This window comes from Silurus aristotelis (assembly GCF_946808225.1).
Source record: "Silurus aristotelis genome assembly, chromosome: 1".
Classification (NCBI taxonomy): domain Eukaryota; kingdom Metazoa; phylum Chordata; class Actinopteri; order Siluriformes; family Siluridae; genus Silurus; species Silurus aristotelis.
The window spans coordinates 4,576,771-4,600,805 of record NC_139574.1 but is presented as its reverse complement, the minus strand read 5'-3'; the positions used below and the strand labels follow the sequence as shown (position 1 = coordinate 4,600,805).

Here is a 24,035-nt window from a genome sequence, read left to right as displayed (position 1 = left end):
GAGATGTGTGTGTTACTGGCATGAGCAAGACTGATGTAATTTATTATATTTTATTGTATAGTGTTGATATCAGTGTGTAGATCAGCTTGGCTGGGAGTGCATTTATTTATTTTACATTTGTTTAGCCATTCAGTCTGTTCAAGTTCCAAATATTTGGTTAATGATTTCCTGCAGCTTTGCTTGTTATGCTGCTAAAATACAATATATAGACAAAAAATTGTGGACACCTGACAATAAGATTGGTATGTGCTTCTATTTTCAAACATCCCATTCCATATTTAGTCCCCATTTGCTGCTATAATAACCTCCACTTTTCTATAAAGATGTTCTACTAGATTTTGGAGATTTGTGCTCATTTGGCCGCAAGTGTAGCGGGTACGGGGCTTCCGTATCAGCTGGCAGTTAAGTGTTCCCAGCAATCTGTGGAATGGTGAAATAAAGACAGGACAAAACCATGCGTGTGATCAGCTCTTGTATCGCTGGGTTATCTTTTAATTCTTAAAATGCTCATATCAGGAAAATTACAACTTTCAACACATGCCTTATGAACCATAGATTGCTTCTCTATGTAAAGGTCCACTGTTTTAGTCTTTCTCTTGTAAATGCAAAGTATTTTCATGAAGATCTGTTCATTAACCAATCACGGTGTTACTCATTTACATATCCGTATGCTATTTAGCATGTCTAAGTCTCCATTTAATTCAACTGTACTAAATACATCTTAAATCATTACATTCTCTAAATGTTTTACCCATTTTAGATCACTTACATGCATTTTTAAAGTAAACTAAATATTTATAGGAACTGATATACAAACACATTTAAACATTCACCTTCAGTAACCATTAGCATAGCATTAGCATAGCGATTTTTAAGTAAAGATTAAACACAAATCCTTCATCAAAACAAACCGAAAGCAATCACTTTATATGCACTGACATATGTTCTAGATTGACGCATTAAACAGTCAGCTAACCTGTGGAATGGTGAAATAAAGACAGGACAAAACCATGCGTGTGATCAGCTCTTGTCTTGCTGGGTTATGACCTGCAGCCCAGCAGACACCTTGCAACACGCAGCACTCCCACAGCGCCCTCTATTGAACTGGCGGAACCACCATTCCCTTAATACATTTTAACATGCAAAAACCCATTTAAGTGTCTTTAATCACAAATGAAATTGTGTTAATTGTGAAGAACCGATAATCGGGGCGTCACACTCTCCCCAACACAGAAGGTAAAACTCTTAACTCTTTAGATATCCATATATATATATTTATTCTTAATAATTTGGAACTATAACTGTAACTGGTATCCCTTGGTATGGGTTACTGATATGGTCCACCCATGTATGTGCAGATGTGAGTGCCCAGGGTAGTGACTGAACTGTGTTTGTGGTTAGTGTGTTGGTACTGTTTGGAATGTGGGTTGTCCAAGAAAGGGGTATGTCATTCTTTGAGCAGGTCTTCTCGCTCTGAGTGATCTCTTAGTTTCTCGGCAGGGTTCTTGTTGTGGAGGTTCTTCTTGCGGGTTTTCACCTCCTGATTCCATGCCTTGTTCTGGCTCCTGGCTCTCCACAGGTAGCGAAGTATATTCTGGAAGGTCAGCATCATGAAATATGCACTCTGGTTCTTTCGATAATTGTTACAAAGTCCCTCTTGTGCAAGCCCTCTGTAACTCATCTCTCTCCATGGAGTCAGACCCATCCAGCTCTCCCTTAGACTGCCCACTTCCTGGTTCCTCTCCTTCACATTCAGAATGTTTTGAATTGCCTATTCTCCTCCAATAGTATCCTTCTTCTTCATCAGAGCTTGACTCCTCATCTTCTCCTACCTCATCTTTTTGTGTAACCTTTCTCCCCGGTTTACCCTTGTCTCCTTGTAACACCTCTTCCTCCAGGCACTTTCTGATTCTTTGGGTCCAGATTCTCTGGTGTTGGTAAATCATTCACAAGCAGGAGGTGGTTTCGGTGCAATGTTCTGATCTTGCGCTCATCATTTTCAGGATGTACCTTGTAAACGAAGTTATCACCTAATTGCTCCTTCACCACATAAATGGTAGGCTCCCAATAAGAACGCAGCTTTCCTGGGCCACCCCTCTGACTCATATTCCTCACCAGGACACGATCTCCAGGTCTTAAAATGATACAACTGGCTTTCTGATTATAGTATTCTTTATTGCGCAGACTCATCTGCTTGCTATTCTGTGCTGCAATCCTAAAGGCTTCAGCCATCCGATCTGCCCAGCGCTCAGCATACCCACGTGGGGTGGTGAATCCCTCTTCTTGTACTAACCCAAACAATAAGTCAATGGGAAGCCGTGGATGACGACCATACATTAGGGAGAAGGGAGAGTATCCCGTCGACTCATGCCTGGTGCAATTGTAGGCGTGAATGGCCTTCGGCAGATGTTCCTTCCAGTTCTGTTTGTCCTTTTCAGTCAACATCCGCAATATCTGAAGCAAAGTTCGGTTTAGTCTCTCTACAGGATTACCTTGAGGGTGGTATGGAGTAGTCCTGGAGCGACCCACCCCAGAGAGCTTCTGCAGGGTGTGAAAAAGGGAATTTTCAAACTCACGCCCCTGGTCATGGTGTAGTTTTGCGGGGAACCCGAAACGATGAATGAAGTCGTTGAATATTTTCTCAGCTGCAGTCTTCCCAGATTTGTTCCTGGTCGGATAGGCCTGAGCAAACCTGGTGAAGTGATCAATGACCATCAGGACATATTCATACCCCCCGACTGGTCTCTCAGTGCAGGTAATCAACACATACCAATCCCAAAGGTGCGTTTGAGGTGATTCCTCCCATTAGCGCATGCCCATGAGTTACAGGTTGTTTCTGTGTTATACAGGGACACTGGCGAGTCACATACTCCTCCACACTTTTCCGCATCCCAGGCCAGTAGAACCTTTCTCGAGCTAACTGTAGTACTTTCTCTGTCCCAACGTGACTCATGTGGTTATGCAACTGCTGAAGTACCATCTGCCGATACTTTGTAGGCAGTACCAGTTGACGTCTTTGTGTTGTTCTCCTATAAAGTATATTGTTTTCTAGGACTAGCATGTGCCAATCTCTTAGCAGCTTCATTGTATCACTTGCCGCCATACGCCGAACATCAGGGGTCAATGTCTTACCAGCTTCCTTCAATTTGACCACTGGCATCATTATTACTCTTGCCGGGACGGTATTTAATCTCGAAACGGAAATCTGCAAGTTTCCCCACCCAACGAGCTGCATTTAACTTCGCTGAACTCATCACGTAGGTGAGAGGATTATTATCAGTATAATTGGTGAAACATGGGGCGTAGAAGAGGTAGTCACGAAACTTTTCACACACCGCCCACTTTAGAGCAAGAAATTCCAGCTTACCGGAATGGAGTCGGTAGTTTTTCTCAGCAGGCGACAATGTCCTCGAGCCATAGGCAATGATCTGTACTCTTCCTTCCTGCCTCTGGTACAGCACTGCTCCTAATCCTTGTTCTGAAGCATCAGTGTGCAGTACAAACGGTGCATCAAAATCAGGATATGCGAGCACAGGTGGGTTGGTAAGCATGTCGATGAGTCTGTCTAAGCTCTGTTGGTGTTCGTCTCCCCAAACAATCGGATGTTTTGAAGGCAGCTGTGAGCTCCTCCTCCTTTCCGTTTTCCGTCCTACTGGTGATTGATTTTCTGCTGTGTTCGCTTGGAGCAGCCCATAAATAGGTTTAGCTAACCTAGCAAAGTCTTGCATGTAACTTCTGTAATAGCTTAGGAAGCCTACAAGGCGGCAAACTTCTCCAACATTTTGCGGTATTTTATCACGAAGTACCCTCACAGCATCCAGATCCTTTGGATCCACTCTTACTCCGTCCGCAGACACAAGGCGACCCAGGTACCGGACCTCCTGTTAAAACAACTCACACTTAGCTGGACGCAGCTTGACTCCATGCTCCTGGAGGACCCTGAACACGATTTGCAATTTTTCAACATGTTCTTCAAAAGACTTGGCAAAGCAGAGAACATCATCCAAGTATGGCAGGCAGCACTCATCACGGATGGAATCTAACATTTCTTCCATACTCCGTTGAAAAGTGGCAGGAGCATTTGAAAGGCCAAAAGGAACCCTTACCCATTCAAATAGGCCCCAAGGGGTCACAAATGCTGTCAAGTGCCTCGACCCTTCGGCCATAAACCCCTGGTGATAAGCCTTTCCTTGGTCAAGTATGGAGAACCAGCGATAACCACCCAAGGTGTTCATGAGATCCTGTATTCTTGGCAGTGGATGACGATCAGGGATGGTCTTTCTGTTGAGCTGTCTGTAGTCTATACATAGTCGTAGTGTGCCATCTTTTTTCCGGACGCACACTACTGGGGCAGCATAGGGTGAACGAGATTTTACTATCCAGCCCTTAGCAAGCAAGTCCTGTACATACTCCTTAACTTCTTTCAAGAGTGGCTTGGGTATAGAAGTATAGGCCTTCTGCACAGGGATATCATCCTTCAAACTCAATGTCATCTGTAGGCTGGGGATATTTCCGATGTCATTTCCATTACGAGCAAACACAGCTGACTCTTCATAAAGAAACTGTCTCACTACTGCTTGTTCACTTGATTTCAGGTGACTGAGGTGTACAGGAGGATGCCACTGTGTGTTGTCGTCCTCTGGCTGTGCTGGTTGAGATGAAACAGTTCCCTGTGGATTTGTTGGCTCAAGTTGATCTGTCTGGATAATCTTAGCAATGGCTGCTATCTCCCCAAGGATGGTTCTTTTTGGGATGGTTACCTCATGCTTAGTGTGGTTGCCAACTGGAACTCTTATGTGCGTCTGTCCTCTTTTGTGAACCTCAATCAGTCCTTCTCCAAGATCACCAAGTGGTGGGGCCTCCTCACTTGGCTCAATTAGGACTGTGGGGTCAGAAATATTAAAGTTGGGAGGTACCCTACATTTTATGTTGGCCACCTGACCAGGACGAATGGTGACACCTTGTGACCCTACCCTCACCCGGGCTGTGTCGGCATATACTTTATTTGTACGAATGAAGCCAACTGACACTTTAACCGGGTCATCTTGGGTATTTCCAGTGTTACTCATTAGGGAATGTAAGGTAGTAAGAATGCCTGCCTTGTCTTCGGGTCCTGTGATTAACTCTGAGATCACATTAAACCCCAACAGCGGCCTCTCCAACTGTAGCTGACTGACCAGAAAAGGGACTTGGATGGAGTAGCGGGTCCCATCATGTCCAGATAAGATTACTGTAGCTTCGACCCACCCACTAAATGGAATTACTTCCCCATTGATGGCGAGCACCTCCAGACCAGCACTGGGTCCCACTATTTTAGATAAGGGGCGAACATCATGTGTTGTTAGATACTCTTTCCTCCAGTCTTGATCAATGATGCTAACCTGCGCTCCAGTGTCGAGAAGCATGTTTACATGATGACCTCCAATTTCGCCTTCCAGTAGACACTTTTTCCCAAAAAACTGGACGATCTTTTCTCCTGAGCCTTCAGGTTGTCTTTTCCTTGGTTTCCTGGTGGTACTACCCATGTGATCCCACGAACCAGTATTAACTGTATAGTTACGATAGGATAAACCTGCATTAGGGACTGTTGTCTCTGGTGTACTTTTTGGCCTAACATTAGGTACTGACCTTTTTTGCCTGTTTAGACAGCCAACCGCCCGGTGACCTTCCCCTCCACAAATGAAACAGTGGCTGCAAGTCTCCTCTTTCCCCTGTTTTATGCAGTTAGGACAACCCGGCCTTCTCCTCTTTTCAGGTGTTTTAGCCCTGCATTGACAATGCTGTTCTTTCTCCTTGGGCTGTTGCAGTGAATTGACTACATCAGTCAGTGCTTCTACTTGGGTGATAAGCTTGCGAATCTCTTTATCAACCTGCTCAGTAGTCGCAGACGCTGCCTTAATTTCTGAAATCCCTTCAATTTGAGCACTATGAGCATGAGTTGTTTTAAGTCGTGGCATTGACTGCAGCCGACGCTGTCTCTCCTCCTCCTCACTTGTTACCTTTACAAGCTGTCTGAGGAGCATGTCATCCGTTGGGTCTCCTGCAGCAATTAGCTGTTTAAGTTCGAAGCTCACCGTGTTTGGACCCCAAACCCTGGCAAATTGTGTGGAGAAAAACCTCTTGTATGGTTTTTGCATTAAACCTTATATCCCCAGTGCTGTGTTTGGAAGCAAACCGAATCTTTTGTTTGAGTCCAATTGCCCGATAAAGAAACTGCTGTGGATTCTCGTTTTCTCCTTGGCGTGCACACATCAACTTCTAAAACAGCTCTGTGCTACTCTTATCCCCTAAGTGAGACTGTAGCAGCCCTTTCAACTCTTGTACCGTCAAATCCTTTCTCCATTAACATCTCCTTGAAGTGACCCGGTTTAGTGATCTTCAGTACCCCTCTGATGATTTCACTTTCACTAAAATGTTCTTGCAGGCCCTCTTCAATTTGTCGGCATACACTGTTAAAGCTAATCTCAGAGGTAGAGTCGCCAATCTGGCCTCCATGTACTTTAAACTCTCTCTGTGGGATTATATGGAGGTTCTCTCCTGCTCATTTGGTCATCGGTACAGCGTGGGGGAGGGGGAGTCTGGAAAGAAAATGGGAGAGCGCCTGATTGTGAGGACATGGTGTGGGGATTCGTAGCGTGAATCTTTCGGCCAAGTTCCTCGTACATCTTTAACATCTGCTGATACTCAGTGTCTACTGTGCACATGGGGGAATGGCTGGTATTTGGGTTTATGTCAGATTTTGCGTTATCCGAGTGACCCTGGGTTTCCCCTGTGCTCCAGTCAGGTGTCTTATACGTTTGTGTTGTTCCATACTGAGACTGAGTAATTAAGATTTTATCCCTTAGGTCTAGCAGCACTGCCATTCCTCCATCTTCCCTTCCCATCAGGCTCTTACAGCACAAAAAGCCACTTATAAAATCGAAGCATCCCTCTTCATCCCCCAGTTCTACTCGTGATTCTTCCCCCTCATTGGTTTGTTCAATGTTTTTAGCAATGAGGAAGAGTTCATCATCAGGCAGTTCACAAAGTGCTTTTCTGATTTCCTTCACCAGATTTCTTCTTACTTTTTCCATCGTACCAACCTCCAAACCACTGTTAATCATCAAACAACAGCAAGGATTCCATACAAAGATCCACGGCAAGCTGGTCTTTGGGTTCTTTTGGATGAGCTTCCCTCCTCCTCCCGGACGAGCCCCCAAGAACTGTAGCGGGTACGGGGCTTCCGTATCAGCTGGCAGTTAAGTGTTCCCAGCAATCTGTGGAATGGTGAAATAAAGACAGGACAAAACCATGCGTGTGATCAGCTCTTGTATTGCTGGGTTATCTTTTAATTCTTAAAATGCTCATATCAGGAAAATTACAACTTTCAACACATGCCTTATGAACCATAGATTGCTTCTCTATGTAAAGGTCCACTGTTTTAGTAGCATTAGCATAGCGATTTTTGATTAAAGATTAAACACAAATCCTTCATCGAAAGCAATCACTTTATATGCACTGACATGTTCTATTAACATCTATGAAGATTGACACATTAAACAGTCAGCTAACCTGTGGAACGGTGAAATAAAGACAGGACAAAACCATGCGTGTAATCAGCTCTTGTCTTGCTGGGTTATGACCTGCAGCCTAGCAGACACCTTGCAACACGCAGCACTCCCACAGCGCCCTCTATTGAACTGGCGGAACCACCATTCCCTTAATACATTTTAACATGCAAAAACTCATTTAAGTGTCTTTAATCACAAATGAAATTGTGTTAATTGTGAAGAACCGACAATCGGGGCGTTACACAAGGGTGTTAGTAAAGTCAGGTAGGTGAGTTGAGAAGACCTGGTGTGCAGTCAGCATTCACTTTCATCCCAATGTTAACACATTTTATTATGTTACAGTTTATTTCCATAAAATAAAAAAAAAATGAAAAAATTCATATGTACATAAGCATTCACAGCTTTTGTTATGACACTCAAAACTAAGTTCAGGTGCACCTTGCTTCCACTGATCATCCCTGAAATGTTTCTACAATTTAATTGGAGTCCACCCTTGGTAAATTCTGTTGATTGGACATGATTTGAAAAGACACACATCTGTCTATAGAAGGTCTCACAGTTAACAGTGTGTGTCAGAGCACAAATCAAGCAATGAAGTCCAAGAAATTGTCTGTAGACCCCCGAGACACCATTGTATCGAGGCACAGATCTGGGAAAGGGGACAAAAACATTTTTGCAGCATTAAGGTCACAAATGAGGACAGTGGCTTTCATCATCTGTAAAGTTTGGAACTACCAGGACTCTTACTAGAGCGGGCCGCCCTGAGCATTCGGAGGAAAAAGGCCTTAGTCAGGGAGGTGAACAAGAACCCGATGGCCATTTTTAAAGAAGCCCCATAATTTCTCTGTGGAAAGAGGAGAACCTTCCAGAAGAACAACCATCTCTGTAGCACTCCACCAATCAGTCCTGTATGGTAGAGTGGCCAGACGAAAGCCACTCCTCAGTAGAAGGCACATGACAGCCCATCTGGAGTTCACCAAAAGGCATCTGAAGGATTTTCAGTACATGAGAAACAACGATTGAACTCTGGCCTGAATGCCAAGCATGATGTCTGGAGGACACCAGGCACCACTTATCACCTGGCCAATACCATCCCTACAGTAAAGCATGGTGGTGGCAGCATCATGCTGTGGGGAAGTTTTTCAGCTGCAGGAACTGGGAGAGGATCAACAGGATAGAACAGGAGAGCATCTTCAGGATCGAGGAAAAGATAAATGCAGCAATGTACAGAGACGTCCTTGATGAAAACCTGCTCCAGAGCTGTCTGGACCTCAGACTGGAATGGCAGTACATCTTCTGGCAGGACAACGAGCCAAAGCACACAGCCAAAAACTAAAAACTATAATATAAGGAGTGGCTACTGGACGACTTTGTGAATGTCCTCGAGTGGCCTGAGCTCTGTAAAAGATCTGAAAATGGCTGTGGCCAAAAAGTAAATTTTTTTATTACCTTCCTAAAGAAGAAGAAAAACTGTTAACAAACCCTGATTTCAAAAATGCCCCCAAAATGCTTTACATATGCTCTTTTCATTTTGTGGAAAAAACTCACTCAAAAACTCATTCCATACTTTTTTCTCGGTTATGAGACGCCTCCAGAGACGAGACTCCTCAGGAGGGGTGAGTCCTCATCATCAACTTTTTTTAAGTTAATTTACTGATCATCTACAGTATTGCAGCTGTGTGACTACATGAACAGTCCGACACCTGTATGACACCTGACCTTAACACCAAAACTCAAGCTTAATGGTGTGACACATTCAGGGTTTGACTCTACCTCAACGTTTAATCCTTGAATAGCACACGACTGATTTTATTACTGGAAATGTATTGGTAAACCTCTAAACTTTTCACATTGCTCATCGCCTTACTGTCACAACAAAGTAGCTCTGAGCTGTGATCGAGTGTGTATTTGGAAACAGGTGTCAGTAATCAGTACGAGGGTGATTGTGAACAGTAAAGTGTGTGTTCAAAGTTTGAGCTCAGGGCGGCCTATTTGATGGAGAAAATGGAGTTTGAGTCTGGCATTGTCAGGGATCCACCAGCCACACCCTCTCTTGAGCCACACATTCCTCCTTGCAGCTCCCCGTCCTACTAATCATGCACACCTGACGCTCATCAGCTCACACTATATAAGCACACACTTCCAAACACTCCCTGTCCGTTCTACCGATTAGTCTGGAGAACGTCACTGGACCTTCTGACTGCTCTTTCTATGGACTATCTCTTTGTGGATTGTCACCAAGGACTTATTTCAGTGTGGTTCTATTCTGTGGATATATCTTATGAACTGCTCTTTGCCTGTGCCTTTAGTGATCCCGTGCTTACTGCTGGTTTGGTTTATCTACATTCCCTTCATCATTAAACACATCTTTGTTCTGTTGAACTTCGGCTTCTGTCCGTTCTTCCAGCCTGACAGGCATAGACTCAATAGAGAGAGTGAGAGTTACTTTATTAATCCGTGAGGGAAGATTTGATAATCTAATTCATTCACTGTAGCAGGACTTTGAGTTTTATGAATTAATGACCGTAAAAAAAACAAAAACCTTAGAATCAGTAAATGAGATTTATTCTTAATGACAGGGAGACGATGAGCCTGTTTAATTCACCGAAAAAATAAAACCTCTTTTACCTTCAATGTGAGCTCATTATTTGCCGTGATTATATCTCCTAATAGAGTTCTCTTGTGCTGTATTATGACATTCACAGATCAGCTGTAATTACAGCTCGGCTTTCGATGTTTCCTTTCAGTTTAATCCTCTTTACTGTGTGTAATGAACGTCAGTGTTGTCATCATGCTGCATCAAAGGGAAAATAAACTCGGTCGTTACTGAACAAGGGCATGAGCAGAAGCACAAACATGCACAAGCTCTCGTTTTTTGCAAACAAAAACAGCAGCTTAAATGTCACCAATGAACATTACACCTGACATGGAGATTATGGAAAGAATGTTTAGTTTGATTATTACCCAGATGCTAGAAACTAATGATCACACTAAGATGGAAAAACATGAATCCGGTCATTTTTCTTATTATCTGGATATAGAATATAGAATAAAGTGTGAAAATAAAACAAAGTAAATGCAGTGCATTTTGCTCTTATGCACATTCACCCAAGTGAGAAGCTTGGCATCGTTTCTTAGCTGTCAGTTCACCAATGTTTGAGGTTTAGGTTCTGTGATGGGGCAACTCCCAGGACAGAGTGAAGGTGTCCAGCAGTAAGACGAAGTGGCAGCTCATACATTTCACACCTAGAACTTCAGTGATGTCCTACCTGAATCAATCCACCTCTTAATATCATCATTATGACACCACTGTTAGAGAATCGATCAATGTTATAGATCAGAGGTCACCAACCTTTTTAAAACTTAGAGCTACTTCTTGGGTACCAATTAATATGAAGGGCTACCAGTTTGATACACACTTCTGAAATAACAATTTTGCTCAATTTACCTTTAATTATATGTTATTATTAATAATTAATGATATTCGTCTATATCTAGTCATCTATATTTTAATATTGTCATTTTTAAATTCACACCAATGCAAGTGATTTTCTCAGGGAACCACCATCCACGCCTCTCTCCAAGGCTCTAACTCTCACTCAGCCTTTCCCTGCTCTAATCACCTACACCTGTTCCCCATTACCTTGATAAGGTCCCCTTTATAAGGTCCTGATTCCACCTCACTCATGGTTGGATCTACTCATTGCCATGAGAGATCTACCGGATCTTGTACCACTAGTATTCCCCGTACTTCCATGCTCCTAACTCAGCTTCGGAGGAAGCGCTCAAGATAGGTTTGCCTTTAACGGTTCACATTGGCGATCATCCCTGGACTACCCGCGTTACAAAATCTACCTGCATTAGGGATTCTACCTGCATTACGGCTTATACCCGCTCTCCGGTTTGTACTTCTCCTCCAGCCTCTGCCTTGTATATGTTTAGACTCTGGTTTCTGACTCTTGGCTATCCATGACAGATTGAAAAAAAGAATAGCAATAAAAAAATAGATGCAGCTCACTGGTAAGTGGCGCTATGGTGAGCTAGTTTTAGAAAAGGCCCACAGGCGACTCATGTTGTCCTTGCAGGTGACCTGGTGCTCGCGGGGACCATGTTGGTGACCCCTGTTATAGAGAAACGTTGTATAACAGAGGAATAAAACAGGAATCTTCTACAGTGAGAATGAATGTTATCACTAAAGCAAGAAACCCATTGAACACAATTCAACACGTCTCCTTTCATTGCAGCCACAACTGCACCACCTGCATACATCATCTCTAGCAGAAGCATCCACCTCATTTTATGAAGGCAAATTGTGTTTTTGTGCAAATTGTACAGGAAAGAAAATGCAAAAGTATAAACGGTTCTTAAAGAAGCTAAACAACTGTTTTAAATTTTTTTCCTTTCCTCATGATGTCTAGCTTTTCTTGAAAAGCCAGTCTTGTAAATGTCCTTTTAAGTATGTCTGTGACCAAAATAATTTCTTCTCTTCTGTCAGCCGTTATAAAAGGGTTATTGAATTAAAGTATATTGAAATGGAGGTGAGTGATTCTGATAGAGTTTAGGGCAGCAGAGAAGCTTTGTTAACCCTGAGGCCCAACACTAGTCAGACGACTCCTGTGTGTTTATTCATCCTCACAATAGAGAAAGGTTGCTTACTCAGTTATGGACTTCCAAACATGCACAGCATTCGAGCAGCCTGTTATCGGAGATGGGGCATCATCAAGGGTAGAAACTGTGCAGCGCCCACAGAGTCCCACTTTTCCAGTTATAATAGAAATATATGAATGAATGATGAATGAATGAATGAATATTATCTCATGGGCCGGATAGAATGGATACAGGGGCCGGAAGTGGCCCCGGGGGCATTAAGCTTGACATATCTGTATTATAGTGTTTTTGTTTTGTGCTTTACTGAAATGACCCAGTCTCACTTGCCTTACGGTTGAAAGTGTAGATGGGGAGATCAGTAGTGGACGAAGTACACAAAGCATGTACTTGAGTAAAAGTAGAGATACAGTATGCAAAATATGACTTTTTTCTGGGTTTTTCCCGGTTTCACAAACTTAAAGCCAAAAAAACTGAACCCCATAACATTAGACCAATGAAATTTCCGATCGGAAACGAAAAAACGCACCTCACCTGTGTTCTGAGCTGCACGGTGATTTTTAAACGCATGACGATGACAAAAGATGAACTCCCGATAGAAATAGTTGTGAAAGGAATGAGGAAGGCAGTGAACAATGACTTTCTTGGTCGGCTACTGTTTAGATACAAGCCGTTGTAACATGTTGAGTCAGGGTGAAGGGAGAGCTCGCTTCTGGCAGGCTATTCCCAAAATACCACTATGCTCATAAAGGAAGCGCAACATATTTCACCCGTTACACCGTGTGTAACGTGTCTTTCGTTAAAGCCTGTGTAAAGTACATAAGTGTAGACTGTGGCTTATAGACAGGTGCGGCTTATTTGTGTTAAAAATAAAAATATTTGTAAAATTCAGTGGGTGCGGCTTATATATGGGTGCGCTTTATAGTCCGGAAATTACGGTAAGTATTAAGTACTATGATTTATTGTGGCTATAATGTCTTATCATATTTTTTTACACAAAACTCTTTGTTTAATTAGCTCAGTTTATGTGAAAAGACTATCTAACAATTTATTAATAGAATAATATTAATAAGTTAAACCGGAATTGATATCTAATAATTTATCCTCCTTTTCAACAACTTTAAAAAAAAAAATTGCACAATTAAGTCGATGATGGGTGATGCTGCATGTTTGAGTCAGGAGATTCTTCCATCATTTACTCCTCTCAAAATGTTCTGCTTGCTTTTTTATCTCACACTGAACTGTATGTTTGTGCTAAGTAGATACCAAGTGGCAATTCCGGTTTTAGCTTGAATGATGTTCTGGATGAACTACGCCATGACCCAACATTTCCCCCTATTGATTAGTTTCAGCTTTAAAAAGCAGCTTTCTGCTTCAGCTTCAGTCACTGGATGAGTAAAACATGTTCTCAGAGCAGTCCACACATTTAGATACATTTCTGAGAGCTTCATTTCATTTATAAATATCAACCTAAATGCATTTATAGAACAATTCAATTCACATCATTGTGCACAATTTATCAAAATCTCAGCACCAAGAACCATAAAACTCCTTTTCTAATTGTAGCCATAAGATACATACACATCTTTATCTTATATGTCTTTTGAGTTAACCTTTTAAGCTGCACTGGAGAACTCCTGGACTATCATAGAAAGCCTCAATTAAATCACCTCAATTAAAGGTAACCAAATCAATAAGTGCTGTTTAACTACAATCCAACTAGACCAGTTCGGCTGTAATTGTTTTGTTGCTACACACATTATGATAAACTACATACTATAAATTATAATATTATGCAGCTAAAAGAAATGTGTAAAAGCACAGCAGGCAAAAGCATGACCTAAGTGATACACAGTTTTTAGCCTATTTGATTAAATGCAGTATCCTTTACTATCCTTATAACGAGATGAGTGATAGAGCTGCATACACACCTTTATCTTTTACACGCCCCCCCACCCCCCCTACTTCGTTCCTCTTTTTTTCTCTGAATTAGGCTCTTTAGGGTTTAGACCTTTTTTGTCATCTATAATTTTAATTTAGGTTCAGCTCTCATTACTGACTTGACATCACTCAACCCCCACTTCTCATTTCTGAGTGTATGAGTGAGAGAAATCTCCAGGCGGTGGGTCCACACTCCGAGTCCAGACCAGCGTCATTCACTGTGAAGTGATATAATCATTGACGTGGCCGTGCAAATAAACAGTAAAAAAACAAACAAAAAGAAAACAATGAAAGATTTTTTTTTTTGTGCTTAGACTCTGTGCCGCCTCCTCAGGAAGATGCCACCCTGGTCGGCTGCCCATGTCGACTAAATCAGCCGCTGCCAAGCGACAATCAAAACAAGTTTAAAACAGAGTGCATGCTCTTCCCTGATTGGGGCTATGACTGTGACAGCCTTTCCTGCTTCATGCCAATTTATAATTTCATTTTCTGCTCCAAACTGATGGCTTTTCGCTTCTTTTTTTTCATTTACTAAGACTTCAGGGTTCAAAAGTGCACCATGTTGTTGTTGTGTGTGTGTGTGTGTGTGTGTGTGTGTGTGTGTTTGTGTGTGTGTGTGTCTGACTGCGGAAATACACACCTCATTCGTGAGCAGATTGTAAAAGCACCTTGAGATTTTTTTTTTAACGATTATTTGATCGTTATTAGAACATGATTTCGGTGTTTGTTTGTGGCTTGAAGGCGGAATTACAGACTGCAGTCAGGAAGAACGAAGAGCAGAACTAATTGGGTTTGATGGATCGGATAAAGAAGGAGGCAGGAAAAAAACTATTCTATGCCAAACAGATTTCTTCTTCTCTATCGTCTGTCACAAATGTTTTAGAGACACTGTACAGACACACACAGGTGTTTCCCACAGAGAGAGAGAGAGAGAGAGAGAGAGAGAGAGAGAGAGAGAGAGAGGTTTAGGAAAAGAAGAAAAGAGTAGGACTGGAGAAATAGGAAGCCTTATACCAAAGAAGCAAAAGTAATGAGAGAGAGAGAGAGAGAGAGAGAGAGAGAGAGAGAGAGAGAGAGAGAGAGAGAGAGAGAGAGAGAGATGGGGAAAAGAGAGAGAGAGAGATGGGGAAAAGAGATAAAAAAAAGAGAAATAGAGTGAGAAAGAGATGGGTTAAATAAAAGGAAGCGGGAAAGAATTGAGAAAGCGAGAGTAAAATAGAAAGAGACAAAAGATTGGTAGAATCAGAGATCTAGAGAAAAGAAAGAGGGAGACTAGAGACAGAGAGTGGGGAAGAGGTAATGCTGGAGAGCGAGGGAACAAGAGAGTCACAGTCAGGGAGAGAAAAAAGGAGAGAGTAGGCCTAGGACAAAGAAAGGGATGAAGAGAAGGAGAGACAGCAAGGGAGAGCGAAAAACAGAAGAGTGGAGAGAGAGAGCATGAGTTTGGGTCAAATCGCCCGAACGTGTGAACGAGCGCCACAAACAAAACAACACACAATACACACCAGGAGTTCATGTCCACTTAGTTGCCATGACAACAGCGTTTTAATATAGAGATGCATGTGATGAGATGGAACATAATAAAAATATACAATGTGATGAAATCTGTGTCTGTGGTTGACTTCTATAGCCTCATCAGCTTTCCTGCTGAAGAGAAAAAGTGTGTGTGTGTGTGTGTGTGTGTGTGTGTGTGTGTGTGTGTGTGTGTGTGTAGATGCTACACTTCATGCAGCAGATTTTTATTGAGGTAAATTCAATGTCTCGAATCATTTACTCAGTCAGTCACTGAGTCAATTACTGAGTCATTTACTGTATTATTCACTGAATCATTCAGTAAGTCAGTCATTGAGTTATTCACTGAATCATTTACTGAGTCATTCTCTGAGTCATTGTTTCTCAGACTTGTTCATGGCTTTGTACAGTGATTGGATCAATAATTGTTTTTAGTATTTGATACACTTACCATCACTTTTCATGACTTATACACTGATTTGCTTACTATTTTAATATCTGAATAGTTTATTGATTTTTTTCACTGATCTCCAGCTTGCTCCCTGTTGATGCTGTGTATCATTTATTTTATGTATAGATGTGTGAGCTCACCACAGAAAACAGAAGCATATTACAAAGTGAAATGTAGTTAAACTATTGTCCAGTACTGTTATAGCAGGAGGTTTTGCCAGATCTTGACAAAATCCACATCTTAGAAACACACAAAAAGATTTTAAACTACGCCAAGTTCAGCTATTGGAAACTTTTTTAAACTTTTTTTTACTATTTTCTCGGTCTCAGCATGTGGTTGAGCTGAAGACTGTAACAGGGAGCCATTTAGTTTTTATATTGGCTAAAAGTGAGGCAGGATCTGACACACACACTGTGACACACACAGACAAACATTATCAGTGGGTTTTGTAAAGAATTGTCGCTCTAAAGGCTAAGAACAGTTACAGATAAAGGGTTTCTGTGTGTAATTGACTCTCAGACTGTTTATTGCTTCACTCTCACTGATGGTTAAAGTGGAAGACAGTAAAGTCTGTCTAAAATCTCCTCACACACCATCAGTTTGTCTGAAATCTTACACACCATCAGTCTGTCTGAAATCCCCTCACACACCATCAGTTTGTCTGAAATCTCCCCGTGCAGCATCAGTCTGTCTGAAATCACACTCACCCACTATCAGTCTGTCTGAAATCACACTCACACACCATCAGTCTATCTGAAATCACACTCACACTCCTTCAGTCTTTCTGAAATCTTCTCACACACCGTCGGTTTGTCTGAAATCACACTCACACACCATCAGTCTGTCTGAAATCACACTCACCCACTATCAGTCTGTCTGAAATCACACTTACACACTGTCAGTCTATCTGAAATCACACTCGTCCACTATCAGTCTGTCTGAAATCACACTCACACACTGACAGTTTATCTGAAATTACACTCGTCCACTATCAGTCTGTCTGAAATCACACTCACACACTGACAGTCTATCTGAAATCACACTCACACACTGTCAGTCTGTCTAAAAATCACACTCACACACTGTCAGTCTGTCTGAAATCACACTCACACACCATCAATCTTTCTGAAATCACACTCACACACTGTCAGTCTATCTGAAATCACACTCGTCCACTATCAGTCTGTCTGAAATCACACTCACACACTGACAGTCTATCTGAAATCACACTCGTCCACTATCAGTCTGTCTGAAATCACACTCACACACTGACAGTCTGTCTGAAATCACACTCACACACTGTCAGTCTGTCTGAAATCACACTCACACACTGTCAGTCTGTCTGAAATCACACTCACACACCATCAGTCTTTCTGAAATCACACTCACACACTGTCAGTCTATCTGAAATCACACTCGTCCACTATCAGTCTGTATGAAATCACACTCACACACTGACAGTCTGTCTGAAATCACACTCACACACTGCCAGTCTGTCTGAAATCACACTCACACACTGTCAGTCTGTCTGAAATCACACTCACACACCATCAGTCTTTCTGAAATCACACTCACACACTGTCAGTCTATCTGAAATCACACTCGTCCACTATTAGTCTGTCTGAAATCACACTCACACACTGACAGTCTATCTGAAATCACACTCGTCCACTATCAGTCTGTCTGAAATCACACTTACACACTGACAGTCTGTCTGAAATCACACTCACACACTGTCAGTCTGTCTGAAATCACACTCGCCCACTATCAGTCTGTCTGAAATCACACTCACACACCATCAGTCTGTCTGAAATCACACTCACCCACTATCAGTCTTTCTGAAATCACACTTGCCACTATCAGTCTGTCTGAAATCACACTCACACACCATCAGTCTGTCTGAAATCACACTCGCCCACTATCAGTCTGTCTGAAATCACACTCACATGCCATCAGTCTTTCTGAAATTACACTCACACATTGTCAGTTTATCTGAAATCAAACTTACACACCATCAGTCTATCTGAAATCACACTCACACTCCTTCAGTCTGTCGGAAATCTTCTCACACACCGTCGGTTTGTCTGAAATCACACTTGCACACTGTCAGTCTGTCTAAAACCCCAGATGGTGGTGCGTTTAGCTGAACGTACCATCCACACCGAGCTCCCTGACCTGCAGGACATCTACAGCACGCAGTGCCAGACCAGAGCCAGGAAGATTGTGAAGGACCTCAGCCATCCCAACAATGGACTTATTTCTTTGTTGCATTCAGGAAACGCTTCTGCTCCCTGAAACCGAACACAGAGAGAATGAGGAGGAGCTTCTTCCCACAAGCCATTCATAGTTAAAACCAGGAAACACCCAGGATCTAAAACTGTAGAACTGGTCCTCTCTCCTAATCTTCACACTTTTTCTGCACATTTTTCTTTTTTTACTATGACACTTTAATCTCTGAACTGTCACTTTAACTCTGGACTTGCACAGCACAGTGCAATTATATAATACACCATAACCCATAACGCACACGGTCACTTTAAGGACAATCACATCAAATCATCCTAAATTTTACTGTTCGCTGTTCATACGCATCCTTGTATATACACTTTTTTTCCCGACATATATCTTTACATATTTTATATTTTATATAGTTTATACGTTTTCTTTTATTTATTTACCTTCTTTTTTTTTCTCTTGGTTCATATTTGCACCTCTTTTTATCCCCTCATGCCGGACTGTTGTAAAAAGCATGTCACTGCATGTCATATTTAATTTGATTTGATTTGAAATCACACTCACACACCGTCAGTCTGTCTGAAATCACACTCACACACCGTCTGTCTGAAATCACACTCACACACCGTCAGTCTGTCTGAAATCACACTCACACACTGTCAGTCTGTCTGAAATCACACTCACACATCGTCAGTCTGTCTGAAATCACACACCGCCAGTCTATCTGAAATCACACTCACACACCGTCTGTCTGAAATCACACTCACACACCGTCAGTCTGTCTGAAATCACACTCACACACCGTCAGTCTGTCTGAAATCACACTCACACACTGTCTGTCTGAAATCACACTCACACACCGTCAGTCTGTCTGAAATCACACTCACACACCGTCTGTCTGAAATCACAATCACACACCGTCAGTCTGTCTGAAATCACACTCACACACCGTCAGTCTATCTGAAATCACACTCACACACCGTCAGTCTGTCTGAAATCACACTCACACACCGTCAGTCTGTCTGAAATCACACTCACACACCGTCTCTCTGAAATCACACTCACACACCGTCAGTCTGTCTGAAATCACACTCACACACCGTCAGTCTATCTGAAATCACACTCACACACCGTCAGTCTGTCTGAAATCACACTAACACATCGTCAGTCTGTCTGAAATCACACTCACACACCGTCAGTCTGTCTGAAATCACACTCACACACCGTCAGTCTGTCTGAAATCACACTCACACATCGTCAGTCTGTCTGAAATCACACACCGCCAGTCTGTCTGAAATCACACTCACACACCGTCAGTCTGTCTGAAATCACACATCGCCAGTCTGTCTAAAATCACACTCACACACCGTCATTCTGTCTGAAATCACACTCACACACAGTCAGTCTGTCTGAAATCACACATCGCCAGTCTGTCTGAAATCACACTCACACATCGTCAGTCTGTCTAAAATCACACTCACACACCGTCAGTCTGTCTGAAATCACACTCACACACCGTCAGTCTGTCTGAAATCACACTCACACACCGTCAGTCTGTCTGAAATCACACTTACACACCGTCAGTCTGTCTGAAATCACACACCGCCAGTCTGTCTGAAATCACACTCACACACCGTCAGTCTGTCTGAAATCACACTCACACATCGTCAGTCTGTCTAAAATCACACTCACACACCGTCAGTCTGTCTGAAATCACACTCACACACCGTCAGTCTATCTGAAATCACACTCACACACCATCAGTCTGTCTGAAATCACACTCACACATCGTCAGTCTGTCTGAAATCACACTCACACATCGTCAGTCTGTCTGAAATCACACTTACACACCGTCAGTCTGTCTGAAATCACACTCACACACAGTCAGTCTGTCTGAAATCACACTCACACACCGTCAGTCTGTCTGAAATCACACTCACACACACCGTCAGTCTGTCTGAAATCACACTCACACATCGTCAGTCTGTCTGAAATCGCACTTACACACACCATCAGTCTATCTGAAATCACACTCACACACCGTCAGTCTGTCTGAAATCACACTCACACACCGTCAGTGATATGCAATGGCTGTAGTTCATAAACATGTTTGCAATCATGCTATCATATATTACACTATATGGACAAAAAACTCTGATGTAGGTGAGATGAGGAGGCCTGGGGTGCAGTCAGCCTTCAATTTCATAATGTTTATTAGGGTTGAGGTTAGAGCTATACCTGGAGATCTTACAACCCATGTAAAGTATGGTATATTAGATTAGATTAAACTTTATTGTCATTGTGCAAAGTACATGTACAGAGCAAATGAAATGCAGTTAGCATCTAACCAGAAGTGCATAAGAGGCCTATTAACAATAAATAACAATGTGGTAAATGATCCAATCATCCAAAGACTCATATACAATTGTGTGCCTTCAAGTTTTTGCTGACAATTTTGGGACAAATCACATATGGCTGAAGAAGTCAGGTGACATTTTTATATATCTGACTCCTCGTGAAGTGTAAAGTGTACTATTAGAGATTATCAAGTTAGTGAGAAAAAGATGTTAATTGTTCTTAAATAATTTTTAGTACAGTATGTAGAACTGCTGAGGTGCTGCCGTGTTTACAGTTTGTGCAATAAATGGCTCTGATGGTTGGCTTTTGCTTGAATTCGGGGTTGAAAAAATCTTTGAGTTTCTTAGTTGAAAATGACAGGACTGTCACATGGAATGAGCTCCGAAAGAAAATAACATGAGACAAGACAGGACTGAAAATTCATGAAGATAACTTTCGAAAATCATGTTTGTGGTTGGTCTGACTGCAGGGAACAGCATGGTAAGATCAGGAAACCTCTGCCTCTGTTTTTCGGCTTAAACCTCAGTTCATCTGTACGCTTCTACAGGACGTGTGCTTACATGGCTGTGTGAGCAATGATCAATCCTCCTCTGGCCTGCCGATTTATCAGCATCACTGCTGGATCTGTGTGAGCCATGTGTGTGTGTGTGTGCATATACATGTGTGTGTGTGTGTGTGTGTGTGTGTGTGTGTGTGTGTGTGTGTGTGTGTGTGTGTGTGTGTGTGTGTGTGTATGCTTTCACTGCAGCTTAATAACATCTAATACGCAGCTTGGTGTGAATGGCAGGACAGCAGAATCAATCAGAGCGGCCAATCAGAGCGCAGCTAGGGTGAATGATCTACTGCATCTACTGCCACCTGTGTATGTGTGTGTGTGTGTGTGTGTGTGTGTGTGTCTGTGTGTCCTTGTGTGTCCTTGTGTGTAATGTCTAATACACAGCTATATATGCACCAGATGATGGCTGAATCTTTCAGAATGGCCAGTTTAAGCACAAAGACCTGTGTTTGTGTGTGTGTTAGTATGTGAGTGTGTGTAATACTGTGATTGTGTACTCGGAGTTTCGATAATGGATTTTTTTTTCTTGACACGTGTTTGTCTTTTAAAACACAATAATTCATCTATAAATCAGCAGGCTTCTACATGGCACAGCTCATTTCCATATAGTGACGCCCACAAAGCTCCATGAAAGGCAATGCTGACTTGGCCTAAAGGGGAAGTTAACGGCACGGAAAGAGGGAGAGGTGAAAATACGGTCATGTTCAAGCTGATAAAAAAAAATATATATTTAGCATAAAAAATGTTCAGTAGTGGGTCAGTAGTGTTCGGTTGTGGGTCAGTATGGTTCAGTTAGGGTTCAGTAATGGATCAGTAGGGTTCAGTAGAGGGTCATTAGGGTTCAGTAGTGGGTCCGTAGTGTTCAGTAGGGGGTCAGTAGTGTTCATTAGTGGGTCAGTAGGGTTTAGTAGGGGGTCAGTAGTGTTCATTAGTGGGTCATTAGTGTTCAGTAGGGGGTCAGTAGTGTTCAGTAGTGGGTAATTATGGTTCAGTAGTGGGTCAGTAGTGTTCAGTAGTGGGTCATTACGGTTCAGTAGGGGTTCAGTAGTGTTCAGTAGTGGGTCAGTATGGTTCAGTTAGGGATTAGTAGGGTGGTTAGTAGGGGTCAGTAGGGTTCAGTAGAGGGTCATTAGGGTTCAGTAGTGGGACAGTAGTTTTTAGTAGTGGGTCATTAGTGTTCAGTAGGTGGTCAGTAGTGTTCAGTAGTGGGTAATAATGGTTCAGTAGTGGGTCAGTAGTGTTTAGTAGGAGGTCAATAGGGTTCGGAAGGGGGTCAGTAGTGAGTCAGTAGTGTTCAGTAGGGGTCAGTAGTATTCAGTAGTGGGTCATTAGGGTTCAGTAGTCGGTCAGTAGAGTTTAGTAGGGGGTCATTAAGGTGTCAGTAGGGATCAGCAGGGCTCCGTAAGGGTTCAATAGGCTTCAGTAGGCGGTCAGTAAGCTTAAGTAGTGTTCAGTAGTGGGTCATTACAGTTCAGTAGGGGGTCAGTAGTGTTCAGTAGTGGGTCATTACAGTTCAGTAGCGGGTCAGTAGTGTTCAGTAGTGGGTCAATAGGGTTCAGAAGGGGGTCAGTGGTGGGTCAGTAGGGTTCAGTAGTCGGTCAGTAGAGTTTAGTAGGGGGTCATTAGGGTGTCAGTAGAGATCAGCAGGGCTGGGTAAGGGTTCAATAGGTTTCAGTAGGGGGTCAGTGGGCTTAAACAGTGTTCAGTAGTGGGTCATTACGGTTCAGTAGGGGGTCAGTAGTGTTCAGTAGTGGGTCATTACGGTTCAGTAGCGGGTCAGTAGTGTTCAGTAGTGGGTCAATAGGGTTCAGAAGGGGGTCAGTAGGTTCAGTAGGGGTCAGTAGTTTTAGTAGTGGGTCATTAGGGTGTCAGTAGGTTTCGGTAAGGGTTCAGTATGGTTCTCTAGTGCGGTCAGTATAGTTCAATTAGGGTTCAGTAGTGTTCAGTAGTGGGTCATTAGGATTCAGTAGTGTTCAGTAGGGGGTCAGTAGTGTTCAGTAGGCAGTCAGTAGTGTTCAGTAGTGGGTCAGTAGGGGGTCAGTAGTGTTCAGTAGTAGGTCGGTAGGGTTTAGTAGAGGGGTCAGTAGTGTTCAGTGGTGGGTCATTAGGGTTCAGCAGTGGGTAGGTAGGGTTCAGTAGGGGGTCAGTTGTGTTCAGTAGTGGGTCAGTAGGGGTCAGAAGTGTTTAGTAGTGGGTCATTAGGGTTCAGTAGTGGGTCAGTAGAGTTCAGTAGGGGGTCATTAGGGTGTGAGCAAGGATCAGCAGGGCTCGGTAAGGGTTCAATAGGCTTCAGTAGAGGGTCAGTAGGCTTAAGTAGTGTTCAGTAGTGGGTCATTACGGTTCACCTTATTCTGTCATGACAGGTTTTACTGGCGGAGCTATTGCTATTTTTATTTTTATATTTTGTGTATTGTGTATTGTCCTGCACTGTCTTGTGTTGTCTTTTGCACTGTTTGCACCAGTTTCACACATGCACTTTATGCGGCGAGGATCTTAGTTCTTAGCCCTGGGTTTTTCTGTAATGTGACTGTTGTTTTATGTTATTTTATGTAGCACCTGGGTTCAGGAGGAACGTTGTTTTATTTCACTGTGTACTGCATCAGCTATATATGGTTAAAATGACAATAAAAGCTTCTTGACTTGACTTGACTTGACTTGACTTGACTTGACTTGATTTGATTTGATTTGATTTGATTTGACTTGAATTGACTTGACTTCAGTAGTGGGTCAATAGGAATCAGAAGGGGGTCAGTAGTGGGTCAGTAGGGTTGAGTAGTTTTCAGTAGTGGGTCATTAGGGTGTCAGTAGTGTTTATTAGTGGGTCATT

General features: G+C 42.5%; 2 protein-coding genes across 3 annotated transcripts in view; one reads left to right on the top strand and one right to left on the bottom strand.

Annotated features, from left to right (window-relative positions):
- Positions 1-24,035, top strand: part of LOC310728423 (A-type potassium channel modulatory protein DPP6-like) — a 138,786-nt gene that overhangs the window by 50,047 nt on the left and 64,704 nt on the right. The window lies entirely within an intron of this gene.
- Positions 3,184-6,026, bottom strand: LOC310728562 (uncharacterized protein). Its single transcript, XM_083546183.1, has 2 exons — positions 4,761-6,026; positions 3,184-4,685 (listed from the first exon to the last, which is right to left on the bottom strand). Exons 1-2 carry the CDS (start codon positions 6,021-6,023, stop codon positions 3,885-3,887), a joined length of 2,064 nt encoding a protein of 687 aa, XP_083402309.1. The 5' UTR covers positions 6,024-6,026; the 3' UTR covers positions 3,184-3,884.